This window comes from Xiphophorus couchianus, chromosome 23 (assembly GCF_001444195.1).
Source record: "Xiphophorus couchianus chromosome 23, X_couchianus-1.0, whole genome shotgun sequence".
Taxonomy (NCBI): domain Eukaryota; kingdom Metazoa; phylum Chordata; class Actinopteri; order Cyprinodontiformes; family Poeciliidae; genus Xiphophorus; species Xiphophorus couchianus.
The window spans coordinates 5,770,691-5,791,359 of NC_040250.1; the positions used below are offsets into that span (position 1 = coordinate 5,770,691).

The following is a 20,669-nucleotide window of genomic DNA, read 5'->3' on the forward strand; positions in this document are numbered from 1 at the left end:
AATGCCACTAGCTGTTCAAATAATGAATTATGAGAATGATTAATGCAGCAGTTTGGATGTGAACAAGCAACTGAAAGCAGCAGCAGCCTGTTTGCTCACCATAACTTCTGAGCATGAGTGTCTGTTCAGCAGTCAAAGCTTTCTGTTGCCTCATTTAAATAGCAGGTTTGTGATATTCCCAGTTTAAGCTGCCTCTGGCTGCTCGTAAATCACACATTGAGTCATCCACATCCTCTAATGATATGTTTTCATTAATGAAGCAGGACCAAAAACAGGTGTGGTGGGGATCTCAGCTGACTCAATGCGTAGCACTACAAATAAAACGTGTTGAAAATTTGGTCATAAGCTTGTGGCCTCTATATTTTGTGAACTTAAAATCAGGAGCTTTAAGAAAAAATATTAGCTGCTAAAGTCCCAGTTTTTCTGTCCAAATCCATCTTTGATTCCTTTGCTTAAAATGAACAAAAATGAATAACTGATCAATTATCTGGTTAATTGTAATTACCAAAATGTCATAAAGCAAAAGCATTTGTATTGAAGGATGACATAATCTTCCACAGATGCAAAACTCAGACGTAATTTTAGTTTGAGAGTCTGTTTAAAATTTTGTGTTGGTGATTGTTCTGTTCTGGCAATTACAGAAGTAAGATATTTCATACATAAATATAAAATTAATTGCAGAAAACCACGCAGACCTGTGCTCTCCCACTCTGTGGAAACAAGGCATAAGCGTTATAAAACTAACTGCTACTTTTTCTCCTGATATTCATGCAAGCAGCAATAAAATATTTCTAATTTTTAATGGAGAAATTCTTTATTATGTTTCCTTGATCAATTATCATATTGTGGGACATGTGGTCATTAGATGCTCAGATATGAAGATGCTAATTTGAAATTTGTTCAAATCTTTACAAGCCAAAACCACCAGCTATTCCACTAGTTTCACAGTAGAAAAATGAGAAAAATGTGCACAAGTGTAAATAAACTTTGTAAAAGTACAGCTAGTGAATCGAAATTAATTTATGATCAACAGTTATGTTTTTTCTCACTGGATTCACCTTTTTCTGTTTCAGAGTCAGCTCTGAAGTTTAGCAGTACATCCTACCTGAAGTATCTCCACAGGATGGATGAGGACAGCCAGGATTTCAGACTCTCACTGAGATTTAAGACTTTCCAGGAACAAGGCCTCATCATGTCCTCTAGGGGTGCAAATGACTGGGGTACTTTACAGGTATTTATCCTTATATGTTTTATAACTGAACGTCAAAAAATAGGACTTACTTTTCATATTTCTGTGAATTTTCTAGTGTTTTATGAAGTAATTGAATCTAAAATCAATTACTTGATTTTAGTAATTGAAATCAAGTTACTTGGGTTCCCAACAACCTCTGTTAATTTTTCTAAGCACCAACATTCATGTTAAACTGTCAAAAAGGTCAATCATGGAATTATAAGTAACATGTCAATGTTTATTATTCCTACAAGAGACTTCCACTTCAGCTTAAAAACGTTGCAAAAGCAGAATAAGACAAAATAAGAAGAAACACTCTAGAAGTAATATAATTACAGTGAAAGGAGGCAGAGGCTCATTATTTGCATTCATTTGAAATGTATTTGTTGTGCTCTCCCCTGAGCTGGGGGGTAATTTATTCTGCTCTTCCAGTTTTGCCACCGCAGAGAGATTAAATCTCTTCCTAATTTTCGGATGCTGTTAGTGTAATGTTGTTGTTTGACACTAATTTACGGGCAGGAAGATAAAATCGAGCAGCTGCTGATTTAATCAAAGGGAGTTTTCCATAGGGAACACAGACAGTAAGGGGGGATTGCTTGATTTCAAAATATTTCGAGCCCAGAATCCCAAATACTTGACTTCAGCTTCTCATATACTGGCCTAATTTCATATTTTCTTATTATATGAGTTGTATGCTACCTTCTAAAATATTTTATATGTAACCTGTTTATCCCTTTGTGAGTTTATTCAAGTATTGCATCACACCCAGCTGTAGCAACGTGACTTAAAGAAATATTTTGTTGAACCATTTACGGTTAAGAAAAAATGCTTTCTTTTAATATAAAAGAAACCAGGTTGAGACATTTCTGTGCCTCAAGACTTTAAAACAAAGATGTTATCAAGAGCTTTTCTTTTCTGCTCCTCTTCCAGTTAAACATGAAGATCATTACACTTACAGTTGTAATTAAATATTTACGTCCAATATCTGAAAAAAACAACAAACTTTTTTTTTCTATTCCACTTTCTCACATTAATTCAGACTGAAATTTCTTTTGTTACACCAGTTGGGAATTCTAAAAGTATTTCTAGTTGCTACAGAAAAAAACATCTTGGACATGCTTTTCAACTTTCTTCACATTCGGAAGACCTGTTTATTTAGTAGAATTACTTTTTAAATTGTATGACTTGGGGCAACCATTTTGAGTTTTCTTCCAAAGGTTTCTCACAATAGTTTGTTGGAATTTTTGTTAATTCCTCCTGATGTAACTGAGTCAGGTTTGTTCTCAAACCTTTTCAGCTTTTCCCACAATTAATGTCAAAGCTTTGAAAATCCCAACCAACGTGAATATGGATAGGTTTAGTCTGTTTTAATGTCAATCAGTAGGAAATAAAAGATTATGTATCTTTTCATGTATGAGATGTATATTTCATATCTAAAGATTAAGTTTTTCACTTTAAATTTCTATATTTGCTAAACAACTTTTTTAGAGCATCTTTTAAGTACCAAGCTACACTTATGTCCAGCTTCACATTACTTTATGATGTCAGTGATTCTGGTATAGTAGCTCATTGTTCCTATTTGGCCTCTTTTTCCTGTAAATTCCCACCTGAGAGAACCGACTGTGTTTTGAGAGTCCTAATAAAATCTTTACTGTCATCAAGATTTATTAATTTGTTTCTGTGGCACTGTCCAGGGATGGGATGATTCATTTTTGTGCTCAAGTGCAAGGTCTTCTGTACAAAACTAAACGGGCACAGTGAAGGCGAATAATGAGTAGTTGTGGTCTTTGAGAGACATATTTCTTTAAATGGATAAAAGACTTTTTAAAAGTCCTTGAAGTTTTGTAAGATATTTTCTTTTGTAGATTTTTTATTGGCAAGATATCTCTCAGGTTCTTGAGAATAAGTTTTGTTCTGATTCCTGGAAGTCATTAGAAACCAGAGTTTTTAACTAAGGTAAAGAACTCATGCTCGACTTCTCTAACTACTTTGGACTTGAGCTGCATTGTGTGGGTTTAAGTTGACTTTAAAGCTTAAGTTTCACTGTTGCTGAATTATTTTATTTAATCCCACAGTTTACTCTAGAGTAATTTGGCACCTTTGAAAGGAACACTGGGGTGGCTCCAATCAAAAGCAGTTGCAGTAAACTGTGAAGAACAAGTGAAGGTGACTTGTCACTTTAGACCTGACAGCAGAGCAGTTAGCACATTTGACAGTGAACAAGGCGGTGGATATGTGCTGAAGTGGAATCAGTGGACCAACACAGTTATACAAGCTGACTTGTTTTATTTCAGGCATTTATGTTGACGAGTGAGCAGGAAGAGTTTCTTGCTCAAGCACTTGTGACATTTCAAGAAGTGACTTGATTATCAAAACTGGAATCATGAAAAGCACTCCAAGCCTCCGTTGCCTTCGTTAAGGTCAGCATTTGATCATCATTCAAGAAAAAGAAAGACAGTGAAAATAGCTAGAGAGAGAAGTTTCAAAGCTTAAACTACTTACTAACCAAAAAACGTGCACAAGCTCATATTAAATTTACCAATTAAACATCTTAATGTGCTCCTTTTTAATGAGGGGACTGACAAGGATAACTGGAACCTTTGTGTTCTGTTAAATCTGATGTAAAACTAACTGAATTTCCAGGAAAGAACATTATGATTGTAATCAAACATGCTGGTGGTAGTGTGATGTTCTGGGACAACCTGGACAGCTTGCATTATTATAAACAATAATTCTGATCTCTCCCAAAAAATCTGAAAAAAGAAGGTCCAGCCATCAGTTTGTGGTCTTGCTGCTGAGCAAGATATGAAAGACTCTGGATAGTTCAATGGAACAACATGAAGCTTTTGGACAATCCTGGATTTTAAGTCTGGGTTTTATTCAGACTGAGTTGCTGTTGTATGACTTTAAACAGGTCATGCATGCTCAATGCCCCTGAAATAAAAGAATAAGACAGAATGCGCTAAATTTCCTCCACAGTGACGGAAAAGACTCATTGTGAGATATCACTAATTCTAAAAGACAGTTGTTGCCACTAAGGTGTCATCAATTAAAATTTTTATTTTTTTATAGTTTTATAATCCTTCAAGCTATCTCTGTCCAATAATAAAAGTAGTTTATTGATGAGAAACTTCATTTAGGGATGCAGGTTCATAAAAATGTAGGCCGACACCAGCAGTTGGTGTTAGTCCTGCTGTCATGATGATAAGAGATATTTACGATATTAAATATATTTTTGACATTGTGAAAAGATAACCACAGCACTGGCATTGCTTTTCTGCTTACGGTAAACACTCCACAATCCTGAGCTGCATCACTGTCACTGTCACATGAACAAACAAATATGACCAACCCTCTCCCTTCCACCCACAGAAACAAAATGGAAATAAATATTGGTTGTTGATATTGGCCCAGTTTTAGTTATCGGACCAATACTGACCTTAATGCTGATATATTATGCATACCTAATTTAAATATAACAAAAAAGCAAAAACTGGATAAATACGTAAGTGGTAAAATATTTTTTGAGTACTTTGTGGTACCTCTGCTTCTGGGCATAACCATCATTCTGAAAACATAAGCGTTTCTGCTGTGCCGGCCTAGTAAATTTTGCCCTGCAGCATTAAAGCAGCTTGCAGGAGCCTTGCAGCATTTGTGACTGTGATTTATGAAGTCACAAAATAAAAAAAATGGAGAGCTGGAAAACTTTAGTCCCAGTAGAGTTTGCCCATCTAACATGTGTTAGATGGGCAAACTCTACTGGGACTCTTCTGATACAGTAAGATTCCTGATGCATCAAACTGTGCTCTTTCTATTTAATCATTCGTCATGAATAAGTTGTACTAAGCTTGTTGCAGCAGATTAAAAGGGAACTCACACATGTTTAAGCTGTTCCTCAGTCAGAGCATCTTCCTTTGGAAGCTAAAGATAGAGCAATCCTCCTCATTCATCCATGGGAGGGATTCTGCAGGTTCAGCTCAGGAAATCTATTACTGTCTTGGATATGAAACAAACTTTATTTTGGTCACTGAAGGCAAAATAGCATCACTCTGCATGAAGGTTTGAGAAAGATCTCCAAAAAAGCAGATATTGGAATAATTAATGTTTTGAGAGTCAGTTGCATCGGTGTCAATAATGCATCACAGTCTTTATTCGTGTATGATAGCATTTTTCAAATACCTACTTTTGTATATTTAATACAGAAGGTGTAGAAAAGGATTCTGTTGCATAAAGAAAACATGAACAGATAAAAGGAGGTGGAAAATGCTGCTGGCTTGTTATTTCTTGAGCGCGCTGAGCGTGCAGAAACACTAAGAGGCTACGGTTTATGGAGATAAAATGCTGAGCATATTTGTTTGACTCTAGGTGCAATGTGTCAAATAGAGGGTAGTTGAGCAGCGCATCAGCAAAAGATTATTTTTGTAATACAAAAGACTACTCAAAAAAGACAGAAACAGGAGTCACTGCTTAGATGTTTTTAAGAGATTCCCCTAATTGCATCTAAAGACTAGAAAGTGTTCTAAAGTTGGGTAAACATGAAAAAACATTTTGTAAGCGTTTTCTTTTTTTTTTAATTTCCAAATGTTACATATTTTTAAGTAAGAGGATGTTTTTGACATTGTCTTTAAATCAGAGATGATTGCTCATTCTAGTCTACTTTCATTGCTGCACATGGCAATGAAAGTTAGTAGCATTGTTTCCTGGCAGTAAGAAGGTCCTGGTTGTTTATCCTGTGTCTTTTTGTCTTCTTATATTGGACAGACAATGTGTTGAGGGTGTGTCATGGAGCTTTTGCCACCAAAGTTGGAATGAACAGTTGTTACATTTAGGACATTATTATTTTTTTTTTTACAAATAGCCGGGTTGACCTGGATCTTTTTTTCTCTTAATAAATAAATCACTGTTCAAAAATGTAATTTTATATTTACTCAAGTTATTTTTCTCTACTCTTTACATTTGTTTCAATTATGTGAATCATACAAGTGAGACAAAGAACCCAAACAATAAACTCTTTATGGGATCAAATTATTTTATAAGGCATTGCATATAAGAGCAGTCCTGTAGGTTGACACCCTACATAAAGCTGGAAATTTACAAATTACAGAGGGTTTTTTAATGAATTCAGACAATCTGTAATGCATTAAGTCAAGTGTATTTGTATAATACATTTGAGCAACAAGTCGCTTCAAAGTGCTTTACACTATAAAAAACATAATACATTTGCCAATTATGAAATAGCAATTAACTTCTTTGAGTCATTCTATGATTTAAGACATATTGCATCATTAAATGACATAAAGTTAGCAGTTCTTCATAATCATGCTGTGCCTAAAACTCTGATTTGCATTTTTTTAATTCTTTATTAAATTTTATGAATTTCTGAAGCCTGAATTTAAATTATCCTATTTGGTTTTTTGTTTGTTTGTTTTACTTCCCTAGCTGACCAAAGGGGAGCTCCACTTCAGATACAGATGTGGAAAGAAATCCCCCAGCACACTGCTGGTCAGATCCCATCTGGTATCGGACGGCCGCTGGCACAGCGTCCTGCTGGAGGTCAACTCCAGCTTCCTGAAACTGACTCTAGACCAGCAGCACCCAGCTTCCATCAGCCTGGCAGAGCCGTGCCGAATGATGCACTCCCATGGCGCTTTACTGTTTGCTCCTCTACCTCAGGACTCCGCTCAAGATTTGAGCCTGGACTCACATCATTTCACTGGCTGTCTGGAGGGCCTGGAGCTCAACAAGGAGCTAATTGTAGTGGGTGATGAAGCAGAGTTGACAGGATCAGGAAGCAGGAGGGTGTATGGGGTGTATCAGTGCTGCAACAACGCAGGAGGCTGTGACAATGAACCATGTCAAAATGGAGGCGTCTGCCAGGAGAATGCTGCTGGAGGTGAGTAAATGAGCCTGGCTTTCCCTAAAATCACTTAAATGGTAAATATCTCACACACAAACTAAAAAGTTGTTTTGCTGTTGCTTTTTGTTTTTTTGTTTTTTTTACCAAATATAGCTTTTTACTCATAGCAGCACAGATGAAGAATGCATAACATGCACAATATTTTGATAATTGCAAAAAGTGTGGCATGCTTTTTCAAAAACACTCAAATTTTTCCAACTAAAAACATTGACTTAAACGAGTTTCTTAGATGTTTCAGTTTGTTGTCATGATTGTAGTGAGCCATGTTTCATTCCAAGTAGGTTTAAATGCAACTTGCTGAATGACATTTGATCAGCATAATAACTCAATAAAGTAGTTATGTAAATCAGGTCAAATATATATGATTGATATCATGAGCTTTAAGCATCCTCCTTTAAATTAAGTACATTCAGCCCATTAGAGGGGAAGGATGAGCATACGAGTTTTTAATAAGATGAAGTTGACTTTAAAATAGTTGTAGCTTTATGTGTTTTAAAGATCACAGAGAGACAAAGTAGTGGAATACCTAAACAAATGTACAGAATGAGCAGATAATGACAGAGTTTCCCATCTTTAGACCATGATAACCAGCTGGATTATACATCAAAGCAGCAGATGGTAAAGATGATGTTTTACTCTATAATCCATATGGTTCAGGAACACTATGACTCTATCTACTCATTAAAAAATCAATTAAAAACTGACATTTTTCTAAAATATCTTGAAAATGATTTGGATATTTTTGGGAGATCTAGTAGTCTTTATATCCCTTTTGCAAGGAATTCCAAAACCTGATCTAAGAGAGGTCTTATAGTGGTTTTTGTTTGATTTTTTTCTTGATAAATTAAATCATTATTTGAAAAGTACTTTATGAATTTACTCAGCTTAACTTTGCTTTGCCTTCTATTAACATTGAAAGTAGCAACAGAAGAAGTTTGTCTTGCAACTCTATATGTTGTTCTAGGAGCATCAACAAATGAGCAGGAAACAAAATAACTACGAAACACAGATTTATACAGAAAGCCTTTTATTTTTCCTGCATAGAAGTTTTATGCTTCAAACTTTTTTATCTTTTAATGTTATTTTTTTATGAAGCCTATAAATGTGTCCTGAAAAAAATATGTAAAAGGGTTATGTGTCACATCACAAAAAAAGAAATTGTACTACAAAGGAGAATGTAATGCATAGCCCTATAACCTACAAGTCAACGGTGAGCAATTGACTTGGCTGCATTCATGTAAATTGTTAAACCACCATGTCTTCCCTTAGGTCTGTGCTGTCAAAATAAGTTATAGTGTACAAAAAGGTCTGCAGTCAAGCAATTGTGTGAACTTTGTAGTCCATTTGGAAGACATTCTTCATGATAGACGACTGTGTTTAGAGCAGTTAAGTTGTTTCTTTCCAAAAGATTTCATGTTCATTTTAAGATGAATGTTTAACCCTGGGTTTTCCTGCACATGTGCAGATGTGATTCTGTAGTTTAGCAGCTGTTCAGTGTCAACAGGCTGGAAAGAACATGGATCTTCACACAGTCAGAAATATTGTCCTATCAGTGTAAAAGACTACACCAATGTATTGCAATGTTGTGTGCAATACAACATATCTTTTTGTGACATGTTATTACTAATTTGGTAGATCGTACTAATAAATTCAGTCTCTGAAAGGCTGCATTTCTGACAGCTTGTTTCTATCTGCTTGATTTATTCTTTATCCAAACAGCAGCTGAGAAGCACAAGTGAACTTAACATAAAAATATCTTTTAAACATTATTCTGATGAGCTTCACTGTGAAATTGTAGCATTATATCTAATTTTTCTTATACAGCTTAGATATGAAACAGAACATACGGTTGCTATAGATGCAGGTTTCTTTGCTTTAGAAAAAATCTATGAACATAAACTCTGTACAGGTGTTACCAATAATTTTCTGCCCACAATGATATTTCTTTGCGTAGGTTATTTTAAGTACATTATGTTTTATTGTTTTCTTTTACAAATGGCCTATGTGGACACTGGATGAAAGGTTACTGTTTTCTCAGGATTTGATTCATCATCGTGTCAACTCATCTGTTAGTCATGCTTCAGTTACAAAAGCAGAGCTGCAGTAAGAAACAACCACTATCTTAAGCTGTGTTTATTTCCCTAAAGATGCCTCAAGGTAAGGGCAATGCCATTCGACAGATGTTAAGCACAACACAGACTTAAAGGTTTGTTTTGTTTTGCTGCAGCTTACTTTGCGTTAAACAGCTGGGAATAAAATAAAATACAGATTAGATTGTTGTCAATGTTTTCCTACTTCAGGCCTTTTTTAGGTCATGGAAAACAACACAAGTTACCAAGTGGCTGCTAAATACTTCAAAATGATGTAATGGCAGGTAATGGGGATCATACGGTTGCCTCACTGTAAGGTCTCCAGATAGTCTGGTGACCTGTCCATGTAGTGCCTCACTGCTCATGCAAAGATTACTGAGAAAAGTCCAGAATAGATGAGAATAATGTTAGGAAATCATTTCAGCATTGTTAAATATTACATTGATTACACTGAAAATGCAATAAATATGCATTTTCATCCCTTCGCTCCCACATGCTAAAGTAATAGTGGCATGAATAGTCAACAAATATTGAATTCAATGCAGCATGCAGTATTTTGCAATGTTGGTATTACATAAAGTAATGATCCGACATTGATATAACATTGGTGTACACTGATAAGACATGATAGTTTTAGCATGGTGGATTGTCACACCACCACAAAAAGGTTTTTCTAGATCACATTTTAAACAGCTTTTTTCAGGGGAAATATCTTCCACAAAGAGAGATTTGACTTATTGGTTTGGCTTTTAAGTGATAAAATCCAGCAAAGTTATTTAAGTTTTGCTACCATTTTTACTTCAGTCAGTATTTTGGGTTCCTGAAGTTTCTACTGTATTGTGACACTGGTTTTTCATAAAAATCTTATGTTGTATTTAGTTCCCCCCTTCAGTTTATAATTATGTGTTTAATGTTTCTTTTGGTTTGCCTAACTTGTACAAGTTTCAAAGCATTAAACATTTTCTTTGCAGTTTTCCTCTATTTTTTGTTGATTCTTCATTTATAAGAAGAATGAACAAATTATTCTTATACTTATCAAATACTTGATAAGTATTCAATACTTGATAAGTACTAAATACATATCAAGTATCAAAATACTTGATAATATTTTTATTACTATTAATATTTGTAATTGAGAACATTTAGACCTCTTCATTTTAATGGGCAATGACTTACTTTGATGACTGTGTTTTCCCTTGTAAATATCAAACACACTACTGTGTTATCAGGCTGGTTCACGTTGACCTTTGCTGTGATTAATTCCTGCCTGTTGGGGACGCTCGATGCGGCTTTGATCGGTCGCTCTTGTCTCAGTTGTCTAAGTGCATTTTATTTATTCTGCAGAGCCCCACTGCATGTGTGCAGGAACTTTCCACGGCGACCGCTGTGAGCTGGCCGTCAACCCGTGCATTTCGCAGCCATGTACCAACGGCAGGGTATGCATACCAAAGGCTCCGGGTTACATATGTAACTGCTCTCTGGACAACACCGAAGCAAGGTAGACACACTTACCACATTTTTTTTAATTTCTCTATTTGAAAACATTGCTTTCTTGTCCTGTTTTAGATTTTACATAAGGGCTGGAAGATGTTTTTGAGCAAAAGCCAATCAGACAATCCTTACTAATTATCATTAAGACATGATTATGTTTGCAACCTCTCAGGAGGAGATTAAGATTAAAGCACACCAAGAAGACCTTGCTTTCATCTATCCATTGTAAAACATATTACGAATAGTTGCAACTCAACAAATAACAAGAGGAGCTGAAATAATAAAACCAATTACCACCAATCCCATCACTCCCAGATGAATTATGGTCAGAGAGCATTCACACACAAAATTGTAATTACATACTAGGAGGTAATCGCATGGGTCCAGCAAGGCCACAAAAATAATGAAATAGAAAAAATCCCACAAACCAAATTATCAAGAACAGCTTCAAAGTTTGTCTTTCGAGAAACGACGCACACAGCCTTGAATTTACATGTGTATTCAATCGGACTTTCAAATTTTGATGAACAAACACACGCCACACAAACAACAAACACTCATCACTAGAAACTTGCATTCCTTTCACATCACCAGCGGATGTCAAACAAAATTACTGAGGCATTTGCATATTCTTTCTTTCATTAAGTCCATCTGTGGAATTGCTTTGCTCCTCACGGTTATTGAGAGCAATCCACGTTGCAGGTAGCGTTTCGACTGAGCGAGTGAAAAATGACTGTGGGTTGTAATTGCAGGAATTGGGAGGGTTTTTGTGACTGTGAAGATGTTTTTATCACACATGCCATAATAAAAGTCACTCAGTTAAGTGCACAACAGCACATGAAGATAAATTACAGACAACAGATGTCCATTCATGTAAGGTCAGAAGGGACAAAAATCCTAGCATTAAACTGTCAAGAACCCTATTTATAAACCAAATTCTCTGCAGATAAACTGAATAAATGTTTTCTTTTTATTTAATTAAATTAAAGAGTTGCTTTAAAAGATTTTGGTGTATCACATCAAGTAAATTTAGTAGACTATACAGTATCTGGGAAATGTGTGTGTTAAACCAAGCACTGGGCTGTTTTATGCAAAATAAAATGATAGGTTTATGTAGTAAGACGGTAACACTCAGCAGTCAGAGCGCTGACAATCCTTGGGGTGTATTTCTTGCCTGGACCAGGAAGATGAAGGGCTGCAGTAAAGCTTTTAGTGTCATTAGCCAAGTATAACCTTTAGTCCCTGGCCAAGGTGCCAGCCTTTGTGCTGCTCTTTGCTTTAGCATTCTTGTTCAGAGTCACAGTGGCCCCTGGCTGTTGGATTTAATTAAAATATTTGAACAGTTTAAAGAGAAAAGACTTGGTTTTTGGCCAGAAAGCTTGCAAATACAAGAGTGTTACTATCAAGGGATTCTTTAAGTGTTTAATTCTAAATAAATAATTCCTTATTTAAAAACAGCCTTTGGGCTATTTCTTATTAGCAAACTAACAAATTAAAAGGATGTTTGGTCCATCAAACTTGCCTCCTATGTTTTTAACTATACTTCATAATAATATAAAAATAGTAGAACAGGGTTAGATATATTATTATTTTCATATTATAAAAGAAAACAAAAATTCTTAATGTTGACGTGATTCAAATTTCTGCTATAAATACCATATAAAACAAGAAAGTAAACTTGAGTTTGTCCAAATGTCTCTAACTGAATGTTATGGAGAGTCAAACTGTGAGTATTTAAGGATTTGTGTATTTAGGTGCTGCATAAATCATCATGTCTTTCAGTGTTTATTCAGTCTTCTAATCTGTGGTAAATTGAAATGCTTAAATTGAGTATAACTGACCCTAAAAACGTTCAGAAGCCTTTTTATTCCACTATATAGAATAACAAGTACAGTAAACATGCTCCAGACTCGAACAAGTTTGTATCCCTCTCTCTGTTTTTTAATGAATCTGTGTTCTTTTCATTTTTTAGATGCCACAATGAGATTGAGGTCTGCCAGCCTAATTCCTGTCCTGGAGCTTATGACTGTAAAGTCACCGATGGTTTGATCTACTGTGCCCCGCTGCCAGTGGTCAGTTTTATGGAAACTTTACATAATAATTGTACCAATTGTATCAATTATTGTAATCTCTCCTCCACTGTAAGTCTGACTCATCCTCTAACATCCTGTGTCAGGTATCTCAAGAAATTGGCTACTTGGAAATCATACAGATCTGTGCCGTTGTGCTGGGAATAGTCCTCCTGGTTGGAGTCTTTGTTTGCGTCAGGAAATATTATGTTCAGAAGAAGAAGAGAAAACCTGTTTGTGTCCAGGACTCAAATGGGTGAGGATTATTTTTTTTTTGTTAAAAAGGTGTGGTTTTATTTCCTATTACACATGCTTAAGTAACTTAATATAAATTTTATCAGAAAGCTGCTTCAGTAATTCAAAGTTAAACTGAAAGTTAAACTGATTTATTGCACTGTAATATATATTCATTTGGAACATAATCTACAAAAGGTTATTGCTAAATAACCAGGTAGATACTGGTAGACCTTTATATCCAAGCACATTTATGGAATGTTTAGTGGAAGGAAAAAAGATGGGCATAAAAAGAAGCACAGCAGTGATATGGTTGTTATGAAAAGTCCATTCAAGTGCTTTGATGAAGTGGTGCCACAAGCTGATTTCCTGCCAATTCCTGGCAAAGCAACCCCAACATATTAAGTGCAAATACTATATAGTAATTGTTTGAGGACATATTTTTTTGATTTTCATAAGATGTAAGCCATGATTGAAGTATCAAACTGAAATTTATCACTTACAATGTAAGAGTTTCACTTTTTGAATCACCTTACTGAACATTTAGGAGAGGAATATTCCTATTTTTCCAAGCAAAGAGAAACTAAATCATAAAAAGTTCATCAGGTGAATACTTGACCAGCATCAAACAAATACATGTTTAATCATCAACACAGAACTACTTGCTAACAGTGTCAAACTTCACTAAAACCACCTTTGTTGATCCCAACAGGTACTTCCAGCCCAGTCTGGCTAAGAGCCTGAAGGCAGAATGCCAAGATGTCAACTCCACCGAGATGAGCTCACTGGTCAACGCCACCAACAACCTGGACCACCACACACCTTTCAGATCCCTGAGGCCCCGCAGCCAAATTAGTTCAGCAGGAAGCGGATCCCCAAAGGCTCAGAGGCCGGTTGTGTGCAGCGTGGCCCCCAACCTTCCTGTCAGACCGCCGTCAAGCTCCGACAATGACTCCATCAGGAAGGGCCACTGGGACATGGACTATGAAGGTGTGTAGTAATTTGTTTTAAACATTTATACAGATCAGCAGGCTTGGATGGTAGGGCAACAAATCACATTTTAACTTTAGCTATCTGGATTTGAACAAATTCAGTCAGGGGATAAAAATCTGTAAATAAAAAGAAATCATGGCACAATAAAATAAAATGGTGGATCTATTCAATGTGGTCAGTGTAGTATTAGAGTTCATTAACATATAAAATTGCCAACTTTTCTTATGCTAAATGCTTTATGGTAATCATGTAAACAAAAATGGTTTAATTTATTTAACGAAGAAGAGATTAAGTTATTCTCTAAAAACCAAGATACGGCTACATTTGTTACATTTAGTTCTTACACAAAATAGAATTTAATTATCTTTGAATTCAAAATTCAAGCCTCAAACCTTCAAAAACAAAATTATCATTTGAAAATCGAAATCTCATCAGACCTGTAGAGGTCCCATAGCTCAGTCTGGAGCCTTGAGCTGGTCAGTCAGGATTGCTATTTTGCAATGTTTTCAGGTAAAAAATAAATAAATAAATAAACTACAGCAATAGTTATTGAAATCATAAGATTTATACATATTAACAATATAACAACAAAACTTGCTTGGAACCCTAAACCCATTTCAATTTGAGGAAAATATTGACATATGTTATAAGAGGTTATTTAATGGAAATAACTAAAGAATGATTCAAGCACAGCTCTCTCTTGTTTTAAAAAAAAATTCAAACTTCTGCTGTTGGCAGTATATTCTGAAGGAGCGCGCTGAAACTTTTCTTTATCCCAAAATGTGTTGCTCCTGGTGATGGACTTGGCCTGCAGTGACTTCTGTAAAGCTTGTCCACATCAAAAAAGACACAAATTCATATAAAAAGCTGAAGGTGTCTATGCTGAGGTTTCCAGCTGAATTGTAATAATATTGAAAGAAGATGAGAAGGATTCTCCAGGTGCTTTTCTTAGAAGGTTTTTTTGGTCAGCCTGCCTTTAGGTAAAATGTGGGGATTCATGCTGAGTCTTCTTTAGATACATTCCCTCTCCCCGTTCTGCCTGTCAAACCCAATCATAGGAACTGTGGTCGAACAATTTAACATGCGTATTTTCACAGCCTCGATTTTGTCAAACCTATGTGGACCACACAAGCAATGATACAAGGCTTTTCATAATGCATATCTATTAACGACTGTAAGTGATAACTCAAAGTGTATCAGCTTTTAATTTATGCAGTTCTTCAAACACAGTCAACAGTAATTTGCAATTTACCATAATGTATTTCTACATCTCTTTGTTAATTTTGTTTGTACAGAGAGCAGAGGCAACATTTATTTTGCTTCTATTTGATTGTTTCAAGACAAATAGTGATGTTTTCCTTCTCTTGTCTCCAGTCTACCCAGCAGACCCGGACTATTACGGACGGCCAACAGTCCGGGAATTCCCCCAGTTTGATATAGTGGAGGACACCTACTCCACCTCTACTGTGGACTCTCGAAGAAATTCCCGTTTTGGGGGCTTCCCATTCCCACTGGATCGCTGTGATCGCCGGGCACCGCTGCCTCCGTGTTACAGCAATCAGAACTTGGACGACTTTTTGGGTCCAGACGGTCTTCCTCTTCCCAGCTCTCAGTGCCCGAACGAGTACACTGCCATCAGCTACTATCCCACCCAGCACACACGGAGCCTCGACAATGTCTCTTCAGGCTATAAAAGACTCAGCATGCGCTTAAGTGTGGCTATGCCATCCTACGCTGAACAGTCCAGTCCGCCACCGGGCCCAAACCCCGCCCAGCCTCAAACACGACCCACGGGTCAAAACCACCGCGGCTATGATGGGTTGAGTATGGTGGAGAGTGATTATGGAAGCTGTGAAGAAGTCATGTTTTAGGACAAAATCAATCATTTCACGAAGAGATCCCTATCATTCCTGAAGATTATATTGCTTCATACATGAACTACTATCACACTTCCACATTAAGGCAGCTTTGTGTACAAGTACACATCTTGGTTGGGGGTCTACTGCAGCTGAGCTCTGATTCCTCAATCCAATCTTCTTTTCTTTCCACCCTGATGGACATCAAAGAAAGATTGCAAATGTCAGTTTGTCTCTGATTCATTTGACTTCAACAAGCAATGTTGTCTTACCATGTCAGACTAGACTGAGGTAGTCCAAAGCTGCTCAATTACCTCTGCGGAAGTAGTTCAGCAGAAGTTCATCTTTGAATTCAAGAAAAACTGCTGAGTGCCATCTCTAGAAAATATGAACAGTGTTACTGACTTGATCCTGTGCTCTTTGGAACTAAAAAGGAGATAAAGTACCCCTTTTTTTTAACCAGCAGGAGAGACTCTGCCTCTCAACAGAAAAGACTGTGTGAAAAAATGTGTAGCTAAATATCAAGTATTTCATCAAATTTCTGATGAGACAGCCACTCTGTACAAAATTGATTAGTTAATGCCTGCTCCCTGTCTTGCATTGAACTAGTAAATCATATGATACTTTAATCATAGGTGAATTTATGCTTTTAGTCATTTCCCATTTGCAAAAATACAAATAAAACAACTTTAAATGTGTTAAACAAGACATTCAGAACTTGAAATGCAGGATAAGCATTTCACTATTAGTTTACTCACATAATGTTCACATTTTTCCTGATGGGGGCTGGATCCTCATTTAAACGAGTGATTTGGTGATGTTATTTGTGATGTCGTATTTCTAAATGTGTTACACTGTCCTCAGTATTGGGACGATTCAGTAGCTTTAGTGTCTATGAACATTTCCTCCTGGATTTTAATGAGTGCAGAATGGATTTCGGTTCAAAGTTTTGGATTAACCACTGCTCAGCAATGTTTCTACCCTTGATGTTACGGAAACGCTTAATGTGGAAGTTTCGCAGCAGCAAAGAAACGCCTGTTCAGCCATTTTTAATGTTGGAAAATACAAGTCTGATTAATGAAATTCCTGTTTCGGTCAAAAACTACTTTTGCTGCATACAGCACATTTTTTAAGTACATATGTAAAGTTAATGTTACTAGCAGCAAACAGTGTTTTCTTTTTTTAATTGCAACATTTAATATTTCATCTCAATTGCAATAACATAAACTGATTGTTCTAAAATAAAAACTCCAATTTCCAAGATACACACTACCGTTAAAAAGGTTTATATATTTTTAAAATGTTATAGCCATTCCAAAAGATACAAATTTGAAGTCATTTCAGTGACTCTGAACAAATAAAATGTTCTCCTTAGCTAAAAACTACTCTATTGTAAATGACTCACAGTTATTGTCTGCCCACTTCTGCTATTATTTGGAAGAACTCTCTTCATGAAGTGTAATAAAGATGCACAGCTAACTTCTATTGTTTATTCACAAAGGAAAGCTTCTTGCATAACATACAAGTAGGCAGTAAGTTTTAAGAATATACACACATAAAAGAGGAGAATATTCAAGTTAAGGAATATTTAATCTTAGAGTAGATTCTATCAAGACTGTGCACAATAACTTATGATATCCTATACATTTTTTGGAGCTTTAACTGAAACCTCACTTTGTTTCCAAATTTACGATTCAACAAGGGTAATCATATGGATTCTTGGGTAATTTCTTCTTTGTAAAATGTTAGGCTAATCAAATACATGTATTTCAATTAACTGACCCTTTCGGCTTACTTTTATTGTATTGAACAGCTAAATAAAATTCTACAGCCTTCTAACTTCTTGTTATAGACGTCAGTAAGAATTAATTTTAAACACAAGGAAGAAATTAATCTTGTTACAAAGCCAAAACACTCATTTATGCACATTTTGGGTACCAAAATTTGAATCATTATTCTCTTCTTCTCTAATAGTTTTCAACTACATGAATTTCCAGCCCTGTTAACATTTTAACATGGTCACACTGAATGATCCTATTTTTCACTTGTAGTTTAGTTTAGTCAAGACTGAGAGAAATCTTATAAGCAACTATTGACGTGTACATTTAATACAAATTTTGTCTTGTGCAGGATGCAAATTGCTTGAATGTCTGTTTTTTTGCTTTGAATGTTTTTTTTTAATTCATTTATAAAGTTTATTTTTGTATTAATGTGGGCATCCCCATGTTTCTGTTATTTCTCTGTGAGAGATTTTATTAAAATGTGCTTTACTTCTTTTTTGTTTCCAAAGGTGAATAAAAAGACACATTCTAGAAACTACGATATCAACTTCAAGTTGTGTTTAATCCCACAAAGTAAGCACCTAACCTATGAATATAGAAGTTAAGAAGAATTTTATGAAACTAGATTAGAACTAAAACTAGATTAAAAGTCATTCATGGATTTATTAATGCTGACCAAAAGTAAATAGCTTGGAGTCATAATTGGCTTCGTTAATCTCTGGTTTATGTTTTCATCAAAGGCCATTCCAGAAGACATAATTGTGATGTTAATCTTAAGACAACAAAGAACAATTTCTGCTCATTTTGGGTTTTTTTTGTTAGAAACAAATACAGCAATCCGAGTGCCTTCTCTCCACACTTTGACTGGTAAATTTAATCACTTATGAATCTTGCAGGAGATGGATGTTAATTTCTAATTTCAACAGAAAATACTCACCTGAAAAATAATAATACATTCTCATTACATTAGTCTCATATTTCTGTGAAATTTTAGATCATTAAATTGTTATTTCATATTCTTTGAAGTATTCAATGTAAACATTGTATCGGTGTAAGTTAAACTCTTTTTGATTGGGACATAATGGAAGGGAAAGATCAGCAGTAAAACATATTAGAATGCAAACTTTATGCAAATATATAGTCTGAAGCAGCTCTTCATCACTTACTTTCAGCAAATAAAGAGAGTTCTGGAGGTTTGCAGGGAACAATAACTGTACACACTAAATAATTAAGTATTACTTAAAGATGTTAATAAATGTCACTTGAAGACTTTATTTAGCTTGCTGCAAAAATCTTGAGAACAATATTTAACCAACACAACACTGCAAACTAAGTTCATTTAAAAACAGCATCTCACCAAAGTCCTTCACAATTACACCAACAATCATAAAATAACAAATACAATAAAACTGTAATGAAAATAAATAAAACACAGAAGAGTTAAGATTTCAAAGAACTATATAGCGTCTCATATTCAATCAGTTAAAGGCCAGAGGAGCAAGATGTGTTTTTAAGACATTTAAATGACTGTGTGTTCTGAGCGATACTGACGAGAGAGTTAAGGTGTTCCACAGTCAGGGCCGTGAGAGCAAATGCTCGATGACCTCTACGTTTTAACTTTAATCTCAGTACATCAAGAAGAAACTTCCTGTTTGACCAGAGTGCTCACAGGTGATTGGATGTCAAGGAGATCTTGCACTTTATTATGTATCGGTGAAACAACATGGCATTTTTCCTGCCGTTGTGTTTCTGCTATGACAGGCATCATGCGGTTTACAAACTACTACTGTAATTGAGGATTTCACAATATACCCACGCAGATATAACGTAGGCATGGTATCAAATATAATTTGCTGGGCTGAAAGCTACATCCATTTTAGATAATAAAAAGCAGCATCCAGGGTAATAATTTCAACTCAACAGTTTCAACCTTTGTCAAAATAATACAGACCAACACTGTTCTTGAAGGCGTGTTTTGGAGGATTTCATGGGTGACTTAGACTGGCTTCATAGGTTTATTGAAGAAAGGGATTGAGCAGATAGATGAATTGAATATGAGGATAGCAGGTGACTCACTGGTGAAGGCTTGGGAGGTGTAGACTCAGAACTTCATTTGTGGAGATATCTCATCCAGAGCTTGTGCAAAACTGTCCCATGACCCCAGAAAGGTTTTTACTTAACCTTGTATTTTCTACACAACTAAAACAAAACCTTTGATGGTCTTGCAACAACAATAGGGATTTCATGGTTTGGGTATATTACTTAGCAGTCAGCCAGCAGTCTGCCTTGCTGGAAGTGATGACAAAGTGGCAAAGAAGTTTTTCTCCTAAAGAAAAGGCTAAATGTTTTCAGAGAGCATAAGGTCAGACTGATCTGAAAGTAATATTCTGTTAATTTCCACAATATAAATAACAAGAAGGCTAATACTGAATAAAGCACTGGAATTTAAGATTGCTAAATTATTATTTTTTCACTACACTTTTATCCTTGCACCAAAACAACACTGATTCCCGTGACAATTGTTAGCAGCATTTAGTCCTTTATAATTGTGTTTAACATCGTAGCATTTGTAGAGCTCCACAATAAATGTAGTTATTGCAAGTTATTGCAAGTTTCCCTCATTTTCATCTTCCTTCTTATTATAGAACATAATTCATTTCAGTAGGTTAATAACTTCACCAGGAGTCATAAATTTGGTTGGTAAGTGTACACTTATATTTGCACACAAACTCTATATAAGAGCAGAGTATGTCATGGAGCCATTTTTGAGCAATTTAGGCCAGATGCACCAAATAAATCAGACATATGCTTTAAGTTTCTGCAATGGTAACATAACCCCTTATAAGGCACTTTATTTGTAATGGTGCAATAAATTGTCTTGCCAGCTATGCTGTTAAACTCTTCTTTAGAAACTTTAGGGTGAGTGGAAGTGAAAAGAGATTGTTTCAATGTCATTAGAAGCCATAATAGGCAGGAGATTCAATGATGTTACTGTCATTGAGTCTTG

General features: G+C 35.6%; 1 protein-coding gene across 1 annotated transcript in view; it reads left to right on the top strand.

Moving 5' to 3' along the window:
* The window catches only part of fat2 (FAT atypical cadherin 2), a 97,880-nt gene extending 79,905 nt beyond the window's left edge, over nt 1–17,975 (top strand). The window contains exons 23-29 of the mRNA XM_028009662.1: nt 1,074–1,231; nt 6,671–7,124; nt 10,583–10,736; nt 12,702–12,801; nt 12,906–13,054; nt 13,745–14,022; nt 15,400–17,975. Of these exons, the coding sequence (XP_027865463.1) occupies nt 1,074–1,231; nt 6,671–7,124; nt 10,583–10,736; nt 12,702–12,801; nt 12,906–13,054; nt 13,745–14,022; nt 15,400–15,896 (1,790 nt within the window). The 3' untranslated portion in view covers nt 15,897–17,975. The remainder of the gene's footprint in view (nt 1–1,073; nt 1,232–6,670; nt 7,125–10,582; nt 10,737–12,701; nt 12,802–12,905; nt 13,055–13,744; nt 14,023–15,399) is intronic.
* The last annotated feature ends 2,694 nt before the right edge of the window (nt 17,976–20,669 follow it).